At 46.0% G+C, this 21,989-nt stretch overlaps 1 protein-coding gene across 4 annotated transcripts in view; it reads right to left on the bottom strand.

Annotated features, from left to right (window-relative positions):
• Positions 1 to 39: 39 nt before the first annotated feature.
• The window catches only part of GOLGB1 (golgin B1), a 40,986-nt gene continuing 19,036 nt past the window's right edge, over positions 40 to 21,989 (bottom strand). For all 4 annotated transcript variants that reach the window (XM_031608466.2, XM_031608468.2, XM_031608467.2 and 1 more), the window contains exons 13-22: positions 16,720 to 21,782; positions 13,698 to 15,648; positions 11,542 to 11,720; positions 10,133 to 10,298; positions 9,150 to 9,281; positions 7,842 to 8,000; positions 7,615 to 7,709; positions 6,612 to 6,746; positions 3,716 to 3,821; positions 40 to 3,003 (exon numbers count right to left, since the gene is read on the bottom strand). In XM_031608466.2, the coding sequence (XP_031464326.2) occupies positions 2,869 to 3,003; positions 3,716 to 3,821; positions 6,612 to 6,746; positions 7,615 to 7,709; positions 7,842 to 8,000; positions 9,150 to 9,281; positions 10,133 to 10,298; positions 11,542 to 11,720; positions 13,698 to 15,648; positions 16,720 to 21,782 (8,121 nt within the window). In that variant the 3' untranslated portion in view covers positions 40 to 2,868. The remainder of the gene's footprint in view (positions 3,004 to 3,715; positions 3,822 to 6,611; positions 6,747 to 7,614; positions 7,710 to 7,841; positions 8,001 to 9,149; positions 9,282 to 10,132; positions 10,299 to 11,541; positions 11,721 to 13,697; positions 15,649 to 16,719; positions 21,783 to 21,989) is intronic.

The raw sequence follows: 21,989 nt of genomic DNA, 5'->3' as shown, positions 1-21,989 counted from the left end.
CGGGGCAGGATGGCACAGATTGTGACAAAACCAATGTTGATTCCAGCCGGGCCCCTGCCAAGAAGTGCCTGAGCCCCCATGGCCAACAATGGCAGAGATCCCACAAAAGAGAGCTGCAAATCTGCTGGTTGCAGTGCCAGTGCAATGCCGGACTCAGCACTTTAAAGCACAATTCAAAACCCAAATACTTGCATTATACATCCATATATTTACATATCTACATGTATATCGATACGGATATATAATCTATAGATGGTCTGGGGTAGGAAAACAGAAAGGATCAAAGTGAAGAACCCTAAGTATGCTCAGACCAAACTCCCTTCGCTGCTCACGGCTGGAAATGCCCAATTTTGGAACAGGCACAAACCACTTCTGCACCAAACGACCTTCTGAAACCAAAACGACTTCCTTTCAGAATGAGTCAGGTGATGCAAAGAATGGCTCCTGGAGCACTCAGTTCTGTCTGACACGGCGTGATGCTTTCTGCAGATTAAGCAGGCAGGGCTGCAGTACCCACATGCAAAAGGTTGAGATGTTTGAAGAAGAAACCATCAGGAGAAGTCCCACGTCTTCCGTTAGGTCAAAGCTGTTGGCCATGCTGTGGCATCGAAGCAGGAGCTCCTTCAAAGTTTCTTGTTAATTTATTTAATCCAAGCTTGAACCATTCCGTATGGAGATAGCACTTCTTTAACAAATCCAATTCACCCAAATGGCCTCATTTCAGCTCTGCGGATGGGCAGGCCCTGAATTTGAGCCTTCTGCGGAAAACTCACACCACGGTCTTTAAGGAAACCACAGATCTTGCACTTATTAAATGCAGCTGGGCCACCATTCTTACAGCACCTTATAATTAACTTCTGTTCCAATGGCATTGTCAGATTATAGTAGTGAATATGAAGAGTCTTTGGCTATAAAGGGCGGAGGAGGATGGTGCTGTACGTCCCACCCCAGGCAGCAGCACATCTTGAGGGATATGGTTTAGTGAGAACTGTTGGCAATAGTTGGATGGTTGGACTGGATCATCTTGTAGGTCTTTTCCAACCTTGGTGTTTCTATGATTCTGTGATTCCAGCCCACGGGCACCAACCACCACATCTTCCCTGTGGGTTGTACAACTCCATTCCAGCGCAGGGTTGGGTTACATCTACCTGAGAATCAATAAAAGCAAACCCCAACAGACCTTCAGATTTATTGGAGCTGCTTTTTAAACCACAGCATTCTTAACTTCTTTGGTCAGGGCAGCAGAAGCTGAAGATGCTGAGAGGGGGAAGGTCATCTCTGCGGGTGTTCAATCAAAGGAAACAGATCTGATGGAATTAACGCATAAGGAAATGCACACAGAGGGCTGTGGAGACCTCTGATGTTCACACGGGGACACAACGCAACTTCCATCTGAAAAATAATCTTTATTATATACAGGAGCACGCGCCCCAGGAAGATATAGGCAAAGTTTTTGGTCACAGAAGTGTATGCAGCTGAGGAAATCCACAGAGATCATCAGGGTAGCACACAAAGGGAGATGTAGTGCCAACACTGCCAGAGATCCCATTGTTTTAGGTACAGTGATGAATTCAATCCACCTTCAAAGAGGCTTTGCAGCAGCTGGGGACTGCTGGGTTACCAGCAGCATCAGAACCCCCTCTTTCCCATGTGGAAAATTGCAGGCTGAGCGCTGCACCACAGAGCAGCCAGGACCCTCCCAGCAAGGACCCTGCACGCACTGCAGCTTGGCCAACAGCAGGAAGCTCAGCTCAACCACCCCTGCATTCAACATTCTCCCTTTGGAAGAGGACTGTCCCAACTCCACATTGCAGGAGTTCTATAGGAAAGCACAGCTTCCCACGCATCCCATATGATCAAATCCATCCACACAGTTTATCTCAGAACAGCCCAGGGCCCAGCGCCAGCACTGCACAATTTCTCTATAAGCAGTGACACCAAAGGCCCAAAACTCCTTTCCCTTCCCCAGCACTGGGGGAACCCTTTCAGTTCAGCATCTTCTGCCGTTGACTCAGGCCCATGTGATGGAACCACACGCTGGAACCCTCCAACACAGCCCATATGGGTTTAAGCTGGCACAGCAGAGCACAGCTGCTCTCCTTTTGAGAGGTTATGGAAGAGAGAGATAAAAAGCTCTTGCCTCATATTCAATAATTACATTTTTGAAGCTATTTTACAAGGCTGCCAGAGCAGACATACAGCTGTCTTTAAATGCAGTGCTCAGCAGGTCCAGAGGTACTAATCTTGGCCCTACTTCAACCGTAGATGTAACTGAGCAGGAAATGTGAAATTCACATTCCTTAAAGTGCCCACAGTTTCCTTAGGATATGCATCTCAAACAGCACTGAGCCATAGAGCAAACAGGAGATATGAGGAAGGGAAGGAGCTTCCCTCCCTGGTGCACAGCTCCAGAGCTTCTCTCCCCCAGCTCAATGGACTCAGGATGAGGGTGAATGGAGACCTGGCATTTCCTGGAAGCACTGAATAATTGCAGCAATCCAGAAAGAATTTACTCATCCCTACCGTGGTAAAACGCTCCATAAAATGAGCAGTGCTCCCTCCAGGTACAGGAACAGATACAGTGACTGTTAGCAGGAGGACCTCAGCTCAGAAAACGTACTGCTCAATCATTTAAAACCACAGAATGAAGTGAGAGATGTCCTGGAAACACCGCGAGCAACAACCCTGGCTGCTGCCCATCCCAACAGCGAGCAGCCAGGTTGTGCATCAACCACTGGGCAGTGCTGCCCATAGGGGACTTGGAAAGAAGGCAGTGGGTGAAGCGCCTGTTTCAGTTGCCCTGCAGATGGGGAGTACTGGCCCAGGATCACAGAGGGCTGTGGCTCAAGGAAGGGTCGCTGTTCCTGCTCAGAGGTGGCCTGTGAAGCACAGGAAGAGCAGGACGTGAAGAGCAAGCAGGTACAGGGCCACCAGCATGGGCAAGTGGGTCCGGGAGCGGAAGAGAGAGCGTAACAGGCGCCGCAGTCCAGGGATATTCCGAGTCTGCAAGAGGGAAAGAGAGATTGGTCAAGCACCAGGAATGGCTGAGCGCCCAGCAACCCTCCCCAAGAGTTCTCTGACCACAAAGATAAGTTTAAGCTTATCAGCATGAACTTTTCCAAACCCATTCCACTGGCCAGATCTGACCTCCAGAGCCACTCTCCATCAGAAAAGCTGCTCTCTTCAGATTTTCTGGCAGCCAGCTCTCTTCAATTTCAATAGAGAAAGGGCAACAAAACACAGAACGTCTCCCCTTGACATTTGCTCCTTACAAACATCTTAGCCCCTCAAGTGAAATATAAACAAAAGGACCAATGGTACTTTTCTGCTATAGACTCAAGCTCCTAAGAATCCCAACTCGCCCTCCCTCCAGGTTGGAAGAAGGGAATGTGTATTTGTCGAGATCTTTCAGCCTCACCACTGAAAGGACTTCAGTTCTGAGCAGGGCTGCCCTATGGTGATCCACCACAGGGCCCTTTGGGAGTCCTCAGACAATGTCACCTCTCCTGGCAGAGCCACAGAACAAAGGAAACCAGCCAAGTTTCCTTTGAGCAAGAGCAAGCCAAGAGCAGAAAGCCACGCAAACCCACTACCCAAACTGACTCAAAGATACCCACAGAAGAACATTGCTGCTATAGGCTCACAGTTCTCAGTTCACGTTTTCTTACACCAGACTGAGCTCACACCATTGGCAGCTGTGGGAGACAATTCTTACTTTGCTGAAACTATTATCCGTGGAGTCAATCAGCAAGGAATGCTCGTGACCTGGAGCCATATCGATGCTAGTGCTTAGGGAGGACGTCCACTCACTTGACTCAAACCTGGCACAAAACAAACACACAACCATGAAACCACTGAGCAAAACCACAGAGTGACCCAAGTAGCAACAGTCTGTTCTCCTCAGATGTGGTTTCAAAATGAAGTCATTCCCAATTTCTGGAGGGCAGTGAAACTGCAGCAGAGTTGGTATCTTGTGATCTCCATACAAATGATACACAGGAGGGTTCAGCTGCTGCCCAAACAACCCCTTCCTTCCTCACCCATCTCCCATCACTTTACAACTCTTCAATTCCTTTTAGTGTTGCTTTTTCTTTGCAGGAATTACAAACTTTGACCTACCTGAGGTGTCTGTGTTTGGCTGTCAGTGAAATTTCATAGTGTGTGACTTACCAGAGGCCAAGGCAGATGACCAAACTCTTTCAAATGCCATGAAATTAATGTGGAAGCCAGCTCTGCTCCCAGAAGTGCTGGTTCTTGCTAACTATTTCCCAGTGACAGACTTTCAAGAGTGGTAAGATACTGTTAAAGCATGAAAGCAGCACTATCAGTATCAGTGATGTGAAATCAGGCGATATGAAGTGAGGGAGCTTCCACAGACTTCAATGCTGGAAGGGGATAACATTGCCTGAGTTGTGTAGCAGCTGCCAGGGAACTTCACCTCTGGTATTTCCATCCAGATCATTATTTTTTGTCAGAATAAGCATTTGTGTCAGAAGGAAAACCACGACAGTGATGCAGAAGATTCTAATAGTGAGATTTACATGAATTGCTGCACCAAAACTGCAAGGGATGCATGCAGCACAAGTAGCTACAACAAAGCTCAGTGACCAAATTCATTTCAACAGTCAACGACAAGACAAAAGGCACAGGGCTCGCTGCTCCTCAGCCTGACATCCAAGACCAGGTCAGCCTCCTTTTCTCTACTGACTATAACAGCATCTCTCAAGCAACCCGGGATCCACAGTGCGCTGGGTATGAAGAACAAGGTGTTGGCAGCAAAGAGCTTGGGAGGGGACACATAAGAAGGCACAGGGGGTGGCATGTGGACCTTCTAATATTAAATGGCTGCTGAAACACAAACAGGAGGAAAAAAACCTGCCAGCCCAAAACTCCAGCTGAGCATCAGGACCAAGAAGTAACCAAGCCTGAGATGCAATGACACCCTGAAGTATGGCTGAAGGCTTCATACAGAAGGCATCCTGAAAACAACACACCATTGACAACACAAAATGAGAAAAGGAATGACTTGCTGCCTGAGAAGGTGGGAATCGAGGTGAGAAATAAATTTTTGTTTAAAGGATATTAATGGAAAGCAGCAGCAGCACCTATTGACTGCCTCAGGAAGAAGAATGAACCCAACAGCACCTGCCCATTCCCTTGAAGCAGCAGCATCCTACTCCCTCTTATGTCTCAATAACGTACAAAGGAGCTGGTTTTCATCCAAGATGGTGCTTCTCTCTAAGAGAAATGCTGCATGTACTCCTTTGTTTTCTGTCTGGGCAGAGAGGAACCCAATGAGGTGTAGAGTCTTGCACCTGGGGACGAATAACTGCAGGCATCAGTACAGGTTGGGGCATGAGCTGCTGGAGAGGAGCTCTGCAGAGAAGGACCTGCAGGTCCTGGTGGGCAATGGGTTGGCCATGAGCCAGCAGTGTGCTATGGTGGCCAAGAAGGCCAATGGGATCCTGGGGTGCATTAAAAATCAGCATGGCCAGCAGGGTGAGGGAGGTGATGCTCTGTTCTGCTCTACCCTGGTGAGGCCACATTCAGGCTATTCCATCCAGTTCTGGGCTCCCCAGTTCCAAAAAGATGGGGATCTCCTGGAAGGAGTCCAGCAGAGGGCCACAAAGAGGATGAAGGGTCTGGAGCATCTCCTGTGTGAGGAAAGGCTGAGAGACCTGGGGCTGCTCAGCCTGGGGAAAAGAAGGTTGAGGGGGGATGGTGGAGGATGATGTTCCTAAACCTCTAAAGGGAGGTGGAGGCACATGGATGAGGCCAGGCTCCTCTCGGTGGTGTGCAGCCATAGGACAAGGAGCAATGGCCTCAAACTGGAATATAGGAAGTTCTGTACTAAGATGCAGAAGAACTTCTTTCTATCAGGGTGACGGAGCAGTGGCACAGGCTGCACAGAGAGGTGGTGGGGTCTCTTTCTGTGGAGATATTCAAGACTTCTCAGGATGCCAACCTGTGCAACCTATTGCAAGGAACTGCTTTAGCAGAGGTTGGGCTCAGTGATCTCCTGAGGTCCCTTCCAAACCCTGCAGTTCTGTGACTCTCTAATCACCCCATGCTAGTCCCAACCCCCTGCACGACTTTTTGCCTTCCAAAGGGACTGAGTGCAATGGAAATTGCAAATAAGGGGACTGAAGATGAGGAAAGTGGGGGGGAAGGATATCCAGACTGCAGCTGAGCCAAAAAAGGAGCAGAGGGAAAAGGTCTACCCTAGGTTAGCTGTTTCTCAGTATCTAAAGTTTATGTCTTCTTTGGCAATAAATTTAAATTCAGAGAAATTTCTCAATTCAAGAATTGAATTTTTTTTTTTTTTACCTGAGACAGACAGGTGATTACTGAGGAGACAAAACCCCTGGAAATATTGAAAAACTTTTTTTTTTTTTTTTTTTTTAATCTCCAGCCAATTCTGAGTCTACAAATTGTATTTTCCAATGGTTTGTTTCACTGGGAAAGCTGGCATTCCTGGCCAGAATTCATCCTACCACAATTTTCACTCAGTTGCTGCATTCTACAACCGAAGCACAGACACAGTGCAGTCATTAAGAGAGCTGGAATCTCCACTCTTAGGACAGCACTGCCCCTCTGACCAATGTCCCCACCTGCTGATCTGATCCTGAGCTGCAGAGAGCGCTTCCTCGGCAGCCACGCGTCGCTCCCGCTCCTCCTCCAGCTGCTCCTCCAGGTACCTCAGATCTTGCTTCGTGCTGCTATGTAAGTGCTCAGTTTCGGACAACCTGTCAGAAAATAAGCAAGCATGCACCAAATAGGACTAATTTCTGGCCTGCTCTGCTTCCGTTCTATTTACTGATGCAGGAGATGAACGGACACCTGCTCTCTTCCACTTTGCACAGCTGTTTTTCATTACCATACTTGAATTACTTGGAAAGCAGGAAGGAGAAAAGCAGTCTTTCAAAGCTCCTGTGTCACATCAGTAAGGGACACGGTCTAGCGAGTACTGTTGGTGATAGGTGGATGGTTGGACTGGATGATCTTGAAGGTCTTTTCCAACCTTGGTGATTCTGTGATTCTGTAAGGAGTGTATGTGATCCTACCTTTCCAAAAACTGTTTACAAAGGGTACCAGGAACCACATGCTAGATTTCAATCACAGACACATTCTCAGGCTAAAAGCATTGAGACTGTGCTAATTCATACACCTGGAAAATCACTGAACAACTGGCCCATCAAATCAGAGATGCTAATTCAGCTGCTGATGGTCCATCATAACTGCTACTACACATCTGGGTGGTGAGGCACTGGAACAGGTTGCCCAAGGAGGCTGTGGATGTGGCTCTGGGCAGCCTGGGCTGCTGGTTGGCAACCCTGCAAATAGCAGGGGGTTGGAACCAGATGAGCATTGTGGTCCTTTTCAACCCAGGCCATTCTATGTCTTTATGATCCTATGTTTGCTCCCCATTGTTTGAAGTCCTGTGCAAAGAGACATTGCTAACTACAACTGTCCAGCATGTGTGACAGCTCCTCCACTCAGCAAGGTCCTGCTGGGGAACAGAAGTGCTGAGAGCTCAAATGGAGCAGCCCAGCCAGGATCCTCCCAGCCCCAGGACCTTCATCAGGTCTCACACCCCTCCTGGTCCCACAGTACCTCAGCTGCAGCTCCTGTAGCTCCGGTGTGTAACTGCCTCCAGGCTCATTCTTTTCTTGGGGTGCTCCGGGAGCAGCATCAGTTGCAAACGACCCCTAAGAGAAGGCACAAACACACGGCAGAAGGCATTGAATGAAGAGGACAGAAGCCAGCCACAGCGCTGCTCTCTTAGCGGAGCCACCTGCAGTAAGTCTTGCCCTCCCCCTCACTTCGACAGATACCCTCACCATGCTCTTGTCCGCAGCCTGCAGCTCCTGGAGCTGCTTCTCCAGCACCAGGCAGCGGCTCAGAACCTCGCTGTACTGCTGGTGACTCTCACAGATGCTTCGGCCGCTACTGCGCAGTTGGAGGGAGAGGGCATTTTTCTCCTCATAGACCTGAGATAGCTGAGAAGACAAATCCTGAGTCAAGAGCTCAAACATTTCTGTGACAGCAAAACTGTTTTCTGTGTAACTGAGGGTAAGAATTATACTGAGAATGTAGGTGCTGCCACACTGCCCCTTTCTAAGGTCCGCTGATCAGTGATTGCCTCCAACAGCAGCTTGTGGCCAAGGTCTCCAGCACAGATGGCCCTAAAACATCAACACGATGTACAGGATTGCTCCTTGCTCCTCTTTTCCCTCCCAGAATTAAATCTGTGGGAGTGGCTGACATAAGACCCAAAACTTCAAGCCAGAGGAACCTTGCACCGACAGAAACCTTCGCTTCAATACCGGGAAGCAAAAATTCTGCACCTGATGGAAAGTCCATGCACCAGCACAGGACTGTCAGAGAGTGCCAAGGCAACAGCTCTGCTGTGAAAGACTGGGGAGTTACAGCAGCTGCCAAGCTGAGCACGGCCCAGACAGCCTCATTGTGAGCAAGGAATGTTGTATTTTGGGTTACTCCAAGAGAAGCAAGGCCAGCAGACAGAGGAAAGTTACTACCTGCTCTGCTTGGTACCAGTAAGACCAGACCTGGCATACAGTGACCAGTTTTGGGTCCCTCATTTCAAAATGGAGAAAGAAATGAGAAAGTGTCCAAAAAAAGGCTACAAAGATAGACGAGGGACTGGAGCTTGTGATGGCTGTGAGAGCTGCACTGCTTTATCTTGGGAAAGAAAAGGTTGAAGTGTTCAGCAGTTCCCAATTACTCCGAAGGGAGCCATAAAGCAGACAGAGTCAAGCTCTTTGGCAGCAGCAGAAAATATAAGGGACTTATTTGTGGCTTGCAAAAACAAAATCATTTTCATTGAAAGTGAAGAGCATCATTGGACAAGGACCCAGAGAGGTTTGGAAATGTCTTTTCTTGGAGGTTTCCACCACTATGGTAGGCAAGGGCATGGATGACAACACTGCTGGCAGCACTGCTCTGAGCAGAACAAAGTAAGGGATCATCTCCAGAAGTCTCTTCTAATCACTACTGATTCTGTGTACCTTTGGTGAATGCCCACACGAACAGAAAGCCCTATTCCTCCTCCACGAGCCCCACTGAAGCCTGCCCACTTCCCCACATTCCTCAGCCCAAACTCTGCAAGCAGAAAGCACAGCTTGTACCTTGCTGTTTAACTGCTGAATTCGGAGCTCTTTTTGGTGCAGCTCTTTCAGGCTGTCACTTAGCTGAGCCTTCAGATGTTTGGTCTCTGCTTCCAGGCTTGAGAAGTCCCCTCTCACTGCTTCTGGATTGATCTGACAGGGGAAGAACAACAAAGAATCAACACAGGACCATCTGTTTCCATTTCCACTCCAAGCCCTACGTTGTTCCTACACCCAAAACTTGATCTGCACTCTAGGGGGTGGGGAAAGGAAAAAAATCACGTGCATTTGGTTCTAGACTTTTCTTTGCATATATGCATGTGAGTCAAAGGGATAAGAGAGGATCCTCCCCTCCTCCACAAACATAAAAGTGTGTCACCAGAGCATTACAGATGTTGGCAGGACAGCTCTGTCCTTGCTGGTAATGCTATGGCTCTGCACATGCAGCTGGCAAGTAGACCAAGCAAAGTACTCAACAGATTCTACTCCACTTTTAGAACTGTCATATGGAAAAAAGAGGGCAGAAAGTCCAACTTTCAACCCTCAGCCTCTGTGGGCACGAGCCAGGATTGTAGATTCCTGCCTAATACAAACAGCAATAAAAATCCTGTGAAAGGCTCAAAAATTAGAACGCGATGTTACAAAGGAGTAAAACAGAAAAGAAGAATTCAGACTCAGAACATTGCAAGAAGCAATTCTAAAATCATCACATTGAAAGAGCTAACAGGTTCCAGAAGGAACTGCTCAGAGGGAACTCAGGTGCCCAGGAAACCCCATCTCTTCTACTGTCCCAAACATCAGGAACAAAGGGAGGAGCACATCAGGTAAGGTCAGAGCTTTCTGAAAGCCTTCAAGTTGCATTGTTGGCACAAGCCTTGGAGGGCACACAACAAAATCCAATACCAGTCCATGTGATGTTTGATCTCCAAAATCCAAATACAACCAACCAGGCCCTAATTTGGCTGAATTTCCACGCAGTCCAGAATCTGTGCATTTCCACCAACCTTCCTTTGGTACTGCTCCTCTACAGCTTGAGCCTTGCTGAGGGGCAGCCTCATTTCTTGCACGACCTGCTGCAAGTGGCTCAGCTGCTGCTCTTTTTCTGCTATGAGCATCAGGTATTGCTCTTTGATGCTGCCATTCTGCTCTTCCCAGGTAGTTTTCTCTTGCCTGCAAAGCATCGTGCAAAGGAAATTATCACAGTAATGAACAGTACTGCATACAACATCCATTCACCCAGCTCAGAACAAGCCAAGGAGGATTCCAACTACATCCTATCATTATCCCATGCCAGATAAGAAGTTGGATGTCAAAGACAAACTAAAGCAAAACCACTTCAGCACGGGAACCCTAAAATCAGGGTTAAGGAGGTCGTCTCCATCAGCACCACCTCGGTCAAATATGCACATGAGAGCCATTGCATGGCTTCCAACATATAGATGTGTGCCTTGGCTTCACTTGTGCAGTAGGAGCTACCCAGGAAATAAGCCTCCAGGCTCAGTCATTCTCTCCCTCATTCCTTTGGGACCTCTGAAGAATCTGAAATTACTTCTCTCCCATTTCTAGAACAGAGCACGTTTGCCTGACTGGGTTTGGTCCAGGAGGGGATGACAACTCACCAGCCTTAAATTACAGCTTTTCTTAATAGAAGACCTGCTTAATAAAGCAAGTGAAACAAAGGATTAAATCATCATATAAAATGAGTATTTTCTATGCAATTACATCAGATAATAAAGAGTGTTCATTTCACTGTCAGCTCGGAATGGAGAGCACTATGATTACATACAAATAAGCTGCAGTACAAGAAATAGGTGATGCTTCCTCTGAAATAGATGATATTTGCCACCATTGGAGGAAATAAATCACAGAATGATAGAATGGCCTGGGTTGCAAAGGACCACAGTGCTCACCTGGTTCCAACCCCCTGCTGTGTGCAGGTCGCCAACCAGCAGCCCAGGCTGCCCAGAGCCACATCCAGCCTGGCCTTGAATGCCTGCAGGGATGGGGCATCCACAGCCTCCTTGGGCAACCTGTTCCAGTGCCTCACCACCCTCTGGCTGAAAAACTTCCTCCTCATATCCAACCTAAACCTCCCCTGTCTCACTTTAAAGCCATTCCCCCTTTTCCATCACCATCCACCCTCACAAACAGCTGTACCCCTTCCTGTTTATATGCTTCCATCAAGTAAAACCAAAAAGGCCATTAAACTACTTTGCACGGGCATTTCCCTCCAGTATGTTGGGCTGTAAATCCCCACCCTAAGTCTGAAGCAAAGATCTGAACAAGGAAACATGTGCCTGCTCCTAATGAGGGCAGGTGATGCAGCGCAAGTAAGGCAGAGGTGCTCAGTGCTTTGCTTTCTGAAACGACCCATTGCCATCTTTGAGGCAGTAAGGAGAAAGGCAATTCTCACCTTAGCTGCTGAAGCTCCTGCTGGTAGGAAATACACTCTTGCTCCAGCTGCTCCTGGCGGCGGTGCTGTTTATCTGCCTCTTGCTGATATTCCTGTACTTGTGCCCTCAAGCGAGAGTTTTCAGCTGATTCTACCCCAACTTGTATGTATTGCTGCTGTAGATTCTTCAGCTCCCTCACCTTTAAGTAAAGGGAAATATTGCTGAGAATGTTAACTGAGCAAGCAGCTACGTCTGTTATTTACAAGCATTTAAGAACATTTTTCACTGCAGCATCACATTCAAATGACAGAGACAATGGAAATTCACATCAACTACTACAGCAATCTTCTAAGAAGAGTTCAACAGAAAAGCACCTCCAAGAGGTCTGCTGTGTGGAAGAGTGCAGTGAGTTCTGAGACCTCCCATACAGACGTGACACACATTAGCAGCACTGCACAGTTCAAGAAAGCAGAAGATACATAAATCTAGAAATAACTGAGATGCTGATGGACAAGTGGAAAGTCATGGACAGTATCACGAAGTATCACCGAATCACAGAAAGGATTATCCTGAGTTGGAAGGGACCCACTGGGATCACTGAGTCCAACTCCTGGCTCCACACAGCACTGCCTCAAATCAAACCATGTTTCTGAGAGTGCTGCCCAAAATCTCTCGCTCTGTTTGAGCTTCACGTGATGTGTGATTGCCCACCCTCTGATTTGTTAGGGTCTCTCTGCAGAATCTCTCCACCCTCAGGAGATCTTGCAGCTCCTTCCAGCTCAGTGCTGTCCACAAGCATACCTTCAAGTCCTCTACCAAGATGATGAAAACACTGAAGAGCTCTGCAGAACCCCACCAGTGACTGGTTGCCAGCCTGAAGGAACCCCATTGACTACAACCCTCTGTGCCCAACCTATCAGTGCTCAAGAAACATTTAGATGTGGTACTGAGGGTCGTGGTTTAGTGGGGTTATATTGGTGGTGGCTGAACTGGATGATCTTGGAGGTCTCTTCTAACCTTAGTAAATTCTATGATCAGCCAATTGTTCACCCATTGCATTACTCATTGGATAGCTGTATGCTAAAAGGACATTCAGAAACAGTCTCAAAAGCTTTACTGAAATCCAAAACAATGACATCAACTGGCTTTCCTTGGTCAGCTAGGTGGGTACTTTGCCATAGAAAGAGACTAAGTTAGTTGCAAAGTAATAAAACAAAGTAAACTAAGAGCAAGCATTAGTGGAAAATCACAGTAAAAATCAGTCATCTGAGCAGCAACTGGAAGTGAAATGCACTGAGCTGCACTGTGCCAAAGAGCATACAAACACAAATGAGGTATACAAGCAGAGACGATAGAATGAAGGTGCAATGGTTTGGAAATGTCTTGACAGGGTTAGGGTTAGGGTCTCCTCTTTCTGCCAAGAGGAGAAATCTACCATGTTCTTAGATTTCTAGAAGAGACTATAGAGCTGACAAATCAAATGCACGAGCTGTCACAGATATGATCTAAGCAGACTAACAGAGAGCACATCTCTTACTTCTATAATTCCATCTTTAAAACTGGGCAAAGAAGAGAAAACGGCTTGAAAAGTTAATAATGAAACCTTTGTTCAACTTCCATATGTCACAGAGACTAACAGATGACACATGCTAAGTCCACAGGATCTGATGGAGTGCACCCAAAGGTGATGAGGTCATTGGGAGGCAACTCTCACCTACTTCTGAAAGACCATGATGATCAGAGGGGCTTTTGAAGGCTGGAAGAAATGTCATCCCTACCTTCAAAAAGGGCAAGGAGGAGGATGGAGAAAGGCAATCTGCTCAGCCTCACCTCAATCTTACCAAGGAGATGGAGAAACTAATCCTGGAAACTATTTCCAGATACACAAAAGAACAAGTTGACCAGAGGAATTGTGGAAATGCTCCACTGGAGATATTCAAAACTCAAGCAGATGTTGCTTTGGTCAACCTGCTCCAGCCAACCCTAAACTAGAAGACTTCGGACTAGAAGACTTCAGAGTTCCCTTCCAATCTCAGCTCTTTTGAGTTCTGTGAGGATGATGATATGTTTTTAACACTGTGAAAGACATGTCTAACTGTGCTGACTTTTAAGATCTGAAGAACCTAATCTCCTATGAAGCTTTAAATAAGAGTGGGAAGAGAAAACAAGGACTTACTAATCTGTCTCTGTCATTCTGCAGGGAGGACAGAGCCTTCTTAAGACTCAGCACTTCTGACGGAGTGGTGACAGTGCTCCCTTCTGCTTGCTGCCTCACTTCTTCCACCTGACGTGTTTTGTCCAGTTCATCCAGCAGACGGTCTCTCTCGTCCTGCAGGCTTGCCATGGCCTTGGAGAAAGATTTGACTTGGTTGGAAGAGCCTTCCAGTTCTGAAGACAAACGGAGAAGCTCATCATCTTTGGCTCTGATCTTCTGCTTAAGATCCTCAATCTGTGCCAAGAGACCTCTTTCATCAGCAGCTTTCTGCATTTCTGTAAGCTCAGATTTCAGTGTATCTCGGTCCCAGGCAGTGGAATTTTGCTCCTCTTGTAACTGAAGCATCTTTTTCTGAAGATTCTCCACTAGATTTTGTTGTTCCCCTAAGTCTGCAGAATATTTCTGTTTCAAAGCTTGGAGCTCCTCATTGGTCTGGTCCCAGCTATCCTGAAGAGAGCTCATGGACTTCCCGAAAGATTGAATTTGGGCTCTGAGATCTTTGTTTTCATCTGTGACTGCAAGAAATTTCTGTTCCATTTCCATGAGGTCCCGTGCCAGCTCTGCTACTCTCTCTTCCGCTGTTTCTGTTTCATTCCTCATTATTCCAGCATCATGATGCAGGTGCTTCAATTCCTTTTTGAGCCTGTCCTCAGCCTCTCCCACTCTCCTGGTTGCATCCTTCTGAACACTTACTAGCTCCTCCTCAAGTTCAGTTATCCTTTGCTGTGAGAGCACAAGCTTACGATGCAGCTCTTGTGCCTCTTCCTCTTGGGCCTTGAGCTGTGCTCGACACTCCATGACAGGACTCCCCTCAGTTAATGCTGTCATCTCGCTCTGAGCTCGGGACAGAGAGGATTTAAGGGTTTCAACCTCTTGAGACATACTGACTTTATCCTCTGTCAAGACTTCCATGCTCTTCTTGAGATCATCCTGAGTTCGCTCAGACTCCTTCAGCTGTGTTTCCATGATTGCCTTCTCCTTTTCCAGAGCCTGGATTCGCTGAAGCTGAGTTTTGAGAAGTTGCTTCTGTTGGGAATCCTTAATTGAAATTACTTGGTTCAGATCTTCTCTATACCTCACCAGGTCTGCACTCAGCTTGGCGTTCTCTGAGTTGAGGTCATCCATCTGGCTATGAAAAATTCTGATTTCCTCCTTCAGCTTATTGTTTTCAGCAGCAGCCTCTTGGATTATCTGGTCTTTCTCCAGGATTATAACGAGGTGGCGTTCCTCCAGCTGTTTGTACTCTCTCAGGATACGGTCTCTGTCATCTTGCAGAGATGACATGGACTTGGTGAAGGAGTCCAGTTGTGCCTTCTGCTGTTTACTTTCTTCTCTGATTGTTTTCATCTTCTCAGTGAGATGATCAAGTTTATCGTTAAGTTTGCTCTTCTCAACTTCTAAAGCCTTTTTATCTTCTTCCTCCTTGCTTAGCTTATGCTCCAACAGTGTAATGTCTTCAGAATGCTGCTGTTGTAATTCAGACAGAGCAGCCGTGACTGCTTCTTCCTTGGCAGATAGCAAACTAACAATCTTTTGATCTTTGGCACTCGTTTCTTCATGCAGCTTATTTGTTAGGTCCTTGGAAGCCTGCAGATCAGCCTCAAGCTGTTCACAGCTGAATTTAAAATTCTGGATACTGTTCTCTTGTTGCTTGACCATATTCTCCAACTCTCCTCTAACCAGTTCACATCTGGCAAAGGAACTCTGCAAGCCAGCAAGCTGGTCTTTCAGGTTCCGGATTTCTGACTCCAGCTTCTGCTGTTCATCCTGGGACTCACTGTATAATTTTTGAGACCCTTCCAGCTGAGTTAAAAGCTCCTTTTTTTCTGCCTGCAACATTTCACATGTCTCTTGATGCTGCTGAATCTCCCTCCTGGACTCTGATTCCCAGTCTTTCTTGTTGCATTCCAGCCTGAAAAACAGAGAAGGGAAGACCAGTCCCAAATCAATGAGGTATTTCAGGATCCAAAACCACACTAACAGTTTTCATTGATTATATTAATTGAGAAAAGCCACCGAATTAGTTTTCCAATGATTAGCACTGAATCAGGCTTCCAAAGGGAGTGACTGAGTCACCATCCCTGGAGGCATTGAAGAGACATTTATGTGGCACTTAGGGAAATGGTTTAGTGCTGGTGATGTAATGTTGACGTTTTAACTTGATAGTCTTAAGGGTATTTTCCAACCTAAATGATGCTACAGGCACATTAGCAACAACACGACAATCCTCTCTAGAATGTGCAGCTACTAAGCCCCTCTCAGTTTCACTTATACTTTCAGTCTTTCAAAGGAGAAATTAATTTCCCCATACAGTGAGGCTCAGATTTTCTTTTACTACAAACAAAGGTGCTGTTCTCCTATGGTTGGTATTCATTTCACATTCATTTCACAACATACAACATTTCGATCAAATTTTGTAGAACAGTTTTCCTCATGAAAGGACGGCTTGTTTTTGAGTTTTGGAAATGCCAAGGTTAACATTTTGTTATGCTTCTCTAGCATGCTTCTCTAGCTCCATCTTTCCCTCAAAATCTAATCTGGGATCAAATTGAAATTATGTATCCCCATGCTCTATTGACGTACCAAGCTTAATCTCTAAAATTAACAGCTTCCTCATAGAATCCTAGAATGGCCTGGGTTGAAAAGGACCACAATGCCCATCTAGCTTCAACCACCTCCCTGCCATGGGCAGGGTCACCAATCACCAAATCAGGCTGCCCAGAGCCACATCCTGCCTGGCCTTGAATGCCTCCAGGGATGGGGCATCCACAACCTCCTTGGGCAACCTGTGTGTTACCACCCTCTGGTGAAAAACTTCCTCCTCATATCCAACCTAAACCTCCCCTGTCTCACTTTAAAACCATTCTCCCTTGCCCTATCACTATCCACCCTTGTAAATAGCCATTCCCCCTCCTCACCTCTGGCTGCTGACTCTTTAGAGGAAATACATCACCACCATCTTAATCATCATCACTTCCTTTACCTGGATATATGAATCTGAAGTTCCTCCACTTGTGTAGTCATCTGCTTCATCTGGTCCTTCAGCATAACACAAGTTTCCTCTTTCAAGCGTATTTCTTCCTCCTTCTTTTGAATCGTTTCTGTGAACTTCTTCTCCCATGTTTTGGATTCATCTATCACTCTATCCCTATCATCCTGAAGGGAAGACATGCTCCTGGTGAAGGCTGCAAGCTGGGCCAGCGTTTTGTTCAGGCTGCCTTCCAGTTCCTTGGCTTCTCGATCTTTTGTTGTCAAGGAGCCCTGAACATCACGAACCGTTGTTTCCATATTGTCTTTCTCCCTCTGCAAAGCTGCCAGTTTCTCTTCCATATTTTTCATCTCCTTCGAGTGCTTGTCTTTCTCCCGCTCCAGTCTTCTCTCAAAGTCCTCATCTTTTTTCCTCATTTGAATTATAGTACTCTCTTTGTTTGCCCGTAACTCTTCTTTGATTTTGACGCTCTCTGCTAGGACTCTCGCTGCCTCGCTCTGAGTGTCATCCAACACTACTCTGCAGTGAGCAAGCTCTGCCTGGGCCTTCTTTGTGTCTTCTGTTGCTTTAGCTAAAGTCTCTTTGGCTGCTTCCAAATCTTTCTGAGACTCACTCTGGACAAATTCCAGAGCTTTAACAGTTCTTTCTAAACTACTGATCTTCTCCTGGTTTTTAATGCAGTCCTTCTGCAGCTGCTTAATTTCCTGCTGCTTCTGCTTCAGCAGCTCCTGAAGCTCCTTTACCTGTGTGCCACTGTCTTCTCTCCAAGTGCGTTTCAACTTTTCTAAATATTCCTTTTGGTTTTCTGAACTTGCTTTACTTTTCTCCTTTGCCATCTGACGTTTCTCCTCCTCCAGTTCATGTATTGCTCTCTGCAACCTCTGAAGCTCATGTTTCAGTTGTTCATTTTCAATCTGTGAGTCTGTTGCATCTTGCTGGTAATTTCCAATACTGCCATTAAGTTCTGCCAGCTGATTCATGAGCCTTTCCTCCAAATCATCCTTCTCAGCCTCTAAATTGTCCTTCAGTTCTGTCATCCTGATGAGGTCCTCCTTGGTGTTTTGGACCGTTTCTTCCATCTTCGCTACTGTGTCCTGGAGAACATTTAATTCAAGGACTTTTGCTTCCATTTGGGTCTCTAAAGCCCTTTTCTCGCCTTCTAAAGCCTCAACATTCCTGCGGATATCATCCAGCTGTTGCTCTGAAGCCCTTCTATTCTCCTCTAGTTCAGTGATTCGCTCTGTCAGCTCAGCTATCTCCTTTACATAGGTATTAAGATTCTCAGGTGGGATACTACCTTCAAAAGCTTTTTGTTCTAGCTCTGCACTGGGAGACTTTGGTCTAAAACTTAAGTCCACTTGATTTTCAGTCCTCTCTATTGGTGGTGGTGTAGCAAGTGCCTGATTTGTTTCTTCCTCTGTTGTCTTCAGGGAAACATACTTGTCTAGCAGCTCTCTGCTTTCTTCCAGCTTAGATTCTGTTAACTGCAAGTGATGCTTTAAGTCTGTGATCTCTTGAGTAAGAGACTCCTTTTCAACCATTACAGCCTCTAGCTGAGTAGAAAGAGACTGATAATCCCTCCTAGAGCTTTCCAGCTCTTCTTTCAGGCTAGTGTTTGAAAGGAAAGCTCCATCATCAGTCCTGTGCAGATCCCCACCTGTGGGCTGCATCTCTGCTCTAAGCTTCTCATTCTCCTCCTCTAGTTCCAGAATCTTTTGTTGCTTTGATTTTGCAAATTTCCTCATTTTCTCCTTCATTCCATCAATCTCCTGTTCAGCTTCCTGCAGCTGCTTATCCGTCTCTTCTTTTTTCACTTCAGCACTTTTCAGCTTCATGAAAATCTCCTGCTTTTCCTGCCTCACGGTTTCCAAAACACGCTGAATCCGCTCAGTCTCATTACTCACATTCTCATATGACTGCAAGAGAGTTTCATACTCTTTCTGAAGCTCCCTGTGTTTCTCTTGCCACTCAGTGTTCTCAGCAGCTTGCAAGCATTTCAAGGACTCCATCTCCTTCTCCAGCTTCTCTTTCTCTAGGAGAACTCCATCTAGTGTCAACTTCAGGTTTTTACAGCATCCATCAAGATTCTGATTTTCTCCAAGGACCTTATTAACTTCTGCAATAAGTTTTTCTCGCTCTTCAGTGAGATTTGCTATTTTTTCTGTTAAAGTACCTATTTCTTTAACATGGCCACCTATTTGGCTTTCCATATTATTCAGTTTAACACAAAGATTCTCAATAGTAGTTTTTGCATTTGCCAATTCCTCTTTCAGTGATTTACTCTCCTTTAATGCCTCTTTTCTAGAGATAAGTGCAGCTTGCAACTTTCTCTGCATTTGATTCTTCTGTTTAGCTGCTTCTGCATCATCATCTTGCTTGTGCTGAATTTCAAGCAGCTCGGTTTGCAGACGCTTGCTCTGTTCCTCGTGTGCCTGAGCTTGAGCTTCAATCTGACTACACAGACTTTTGACAGAATCTTCTTTTTCCAGCAACTGTGCCTTTGCATTAGCAAGAGCTTCACTTTTCTCCCTTAACTGCAAGTTAAGGAATTCAATTTCTTCATCCTTTTGATGCACAAGTGTTTTCAGGTCTTCCAAACTGTCTTCTCTAGAAGTTTCCACATGATCTTCCTCCAGTTCTCTCTGAAGTCCTGAAGCCTCAGTTTCAGCTTGGTCAGAGGTTCTAGTCAGCCTTTCTGCCTCTGCCAACAACTGCGCTACGCGCTGTTGCAAATTAAAGACTAATTCTGATTTGCAAGCTAGTTCACCTTCCATACAGCCGACCCTATGTTCCAACTCCTCCTTCTCCATCTGCAGTTTTTCCAGTTCTGCTTTAAACTCTTCCCCAGAAACATCTGTGATTTGCAAAAGCTCACTGTTTGTAGAATTTCCTGCTTCCAAGCATGAAGAGTCCAAAGAGCCTTGATTCCCAAGAACACTCACTGTTGATCCTCTCTGTTCCTGGAGTTGCCTGAGCTGAGCTTGGATGCTTTCCTTCTCTTTCATTTGCATATCAAATTGTTCTTGAAGGATGTTATAATCATCTTTCTGCTGTTTGAGCTGTTCTCTGTGATGCCTGTCTTTTTCTTGAGCCTTCTTTATAGTGTCTTTGCGAGATACCAGGGCTTCCTGAAGCTTTTTCTGAAGTTGTTCTTTTTCTTGTTCAAGAGTTGAAACTCTCTCTTTCAGAGTAGACAGCTGGTTTTCTTCAAGATTTGTAGCTGCTGCATGGTTTTCTTCATTTTCTTCATAATCTTTTGGGCCTTCGTTGGTTTCAGTTAGTTTGTCAGCAATTGTCTTACCTCCCATGATTTCAGCCTTAATTGAATCAACGTTTGTCTTATCTTGCAAGCTTTGCTTCATTTCCTCAATCACCGCCTGTAACTGTGCTTCAGTAGCTTCCTTATCCAGCAGCTCCTTCCGAACGCTCAGAAGCTCAGATTCCTTTTCAGAAAGCAGCTGGATTAGATTCTCCTCCCTGGGTGAGCTTTCCAGATTCACTCCTTGGCTTATCCTACTCATCATATGCTCTTCCTCTTCAGCCTCTTGAGCCACTGAGGTTTCTGACTCAGGCTCCATTTTCAACTGTACCAATTTGCTTTCCATTTTCAACTTGTTCTCCAATTTGCTAACCTTCCTCAGGAGCTCCTTCCTGTTAACAAGTGCTGCCTGCAGCTTTCGCTTTACCTGCTCATTTTCCCGTTTCAGAATCTCAAGTTCATTTGCTGATATCTCACTGTCCTTGCATTCTGCCACTGCCTCATACTGCTGCTCAGACACTTCGCAGTTCAGATATGTATCTTCTGTTTCTGTGCTTCGGTCTTTTCCCTCCTGGGCTTTTAGTAAGAGACTTGTTTGCTCTTTGAGACTCTTCAGCTCAGTTTCTAGAGAAAACTTCTCTTCATTCAGCAGTACCATTCTTTCAGACATGCTGATGCTAATCTCTGTCATCTGCTGTTCTTTCTCCAGCAAGGTTTGTTGCAGGCTCTCTATACACCTGCTACGTTCAGCAACAAGCTGCTCTAGGCCTGCTGCTTCACAGCCTTTGGAGGCTAAGCTTTGGGAAAGCTCCTCCATCTCAGCCCTGTATTTCTTCAGCAGTTGTTCCAGTTCAAGGGCTTCGCATTCCTTCTTCTGGATCTGGCTTCGCATGTCTTTTAGTTGTATGTCCTGATCAGAAAGCTGAAGTTGCGCTTCATCCAAATCTTTTTGTAAAGCTTCGATTTTAACCTCTTTGGATTTAAATTCATTTTTAAGGCTTTGGATCTGTTCCTTCAGAAGACTGCTCTGACTGTCTGACAGCCTCTGCTTTTCAGAAAGAGCTAGATCTTCCTCCAGCTGCTTCACTTTCTCCTGCAGTTCAGTCATGGTAGAAAGGTTCTTCATCTGACACAGGAGCTGATCTCTCTCTTCAGCCAAAGCACAGAATGAGCTGTCAGAATCCTCCATCTTTTTCCTGTATTCTTCAGCCAACTGGTTTAACCTATTTATTTCTGCATCTCTTTCTCCCAGATCTTTCTTATAGGATTCCTCTGATTTCTGCAGAATCATCTGCAGTTCCATAATTTGGTTCTGCAGATTTATCAGCTCTTGAGATTGAGAGCTGCCTGGCTCTGGAAATGCTGCAGAGGTTTCCTGTACTGCTCCCATCTCCCCTGTGCCATGAACAGAAGTCTCTTGGGGTATTTCTTGAAGATCGGTTTTGTTTTCCTGAAGCACATTAATTGGCTGTATTTCTGTTTCTCTCTGTAATGAGCTACTGTCCAATTCATTTTGTGTACTTGACACCTTTTGCTCTTCCCTCTCAAGAAGCCATGTCTGGGAATTCTCTTCCAGCTGGTTAGCTTCTTCTCCTGCTTGGTTAACCGCAGAAGTTTGGTTGTTTGGGTCCTTGAGCTGTCCTTTTAGAAATGCAATTTCTTCTTGAGCTTTTTTAAGTTCCAGCAGCAAAACGGACAGCTCTTTCTGTTTCTCTGCAGCAAGACATTCTCCAATTCCAGACAGGCAGTTTTCTTCAGTAAACTGCTCACCTCCATTGGGAAAGCCATCTGCTCTTGCCTAAAACACAACACAAGGTTTCAAATTTCCTTTGAATCCTGCCAAAGGGACTCTTCTCATTATCCCTACCTCATGCTAGCAGTTGCAACCAATAACAGCTTCATTAACAACAGGAGGACTCCTCAGCTCATTTCCCTTCCTGTAGTTGTGGCATGGGAGTCTGACTTTAGGATTAGACCATAAATAAAGCTTCCTGCTTTTAAAGTG

Source organism: Phasianus colchicus, chromosome 1 (assembly GCF_987193195.1).
Source record: "Phasianus colchicus chromosome 1, bPhaCol1.hap1.1, whole genome shotgun sequence".
NCBI classification, from domain to species: domain Eukaryota; kingdom Metazoa; phylum Chordata; class Aves; order Galliformes; family Phasianidae; genus Phasianus; species Phasianus colchicus.
The sequence above is the reverse complement of the archived record's forward strand: the minus strand, read 5'-3'. Positions and strand labels throughout refer to the sequence as shown.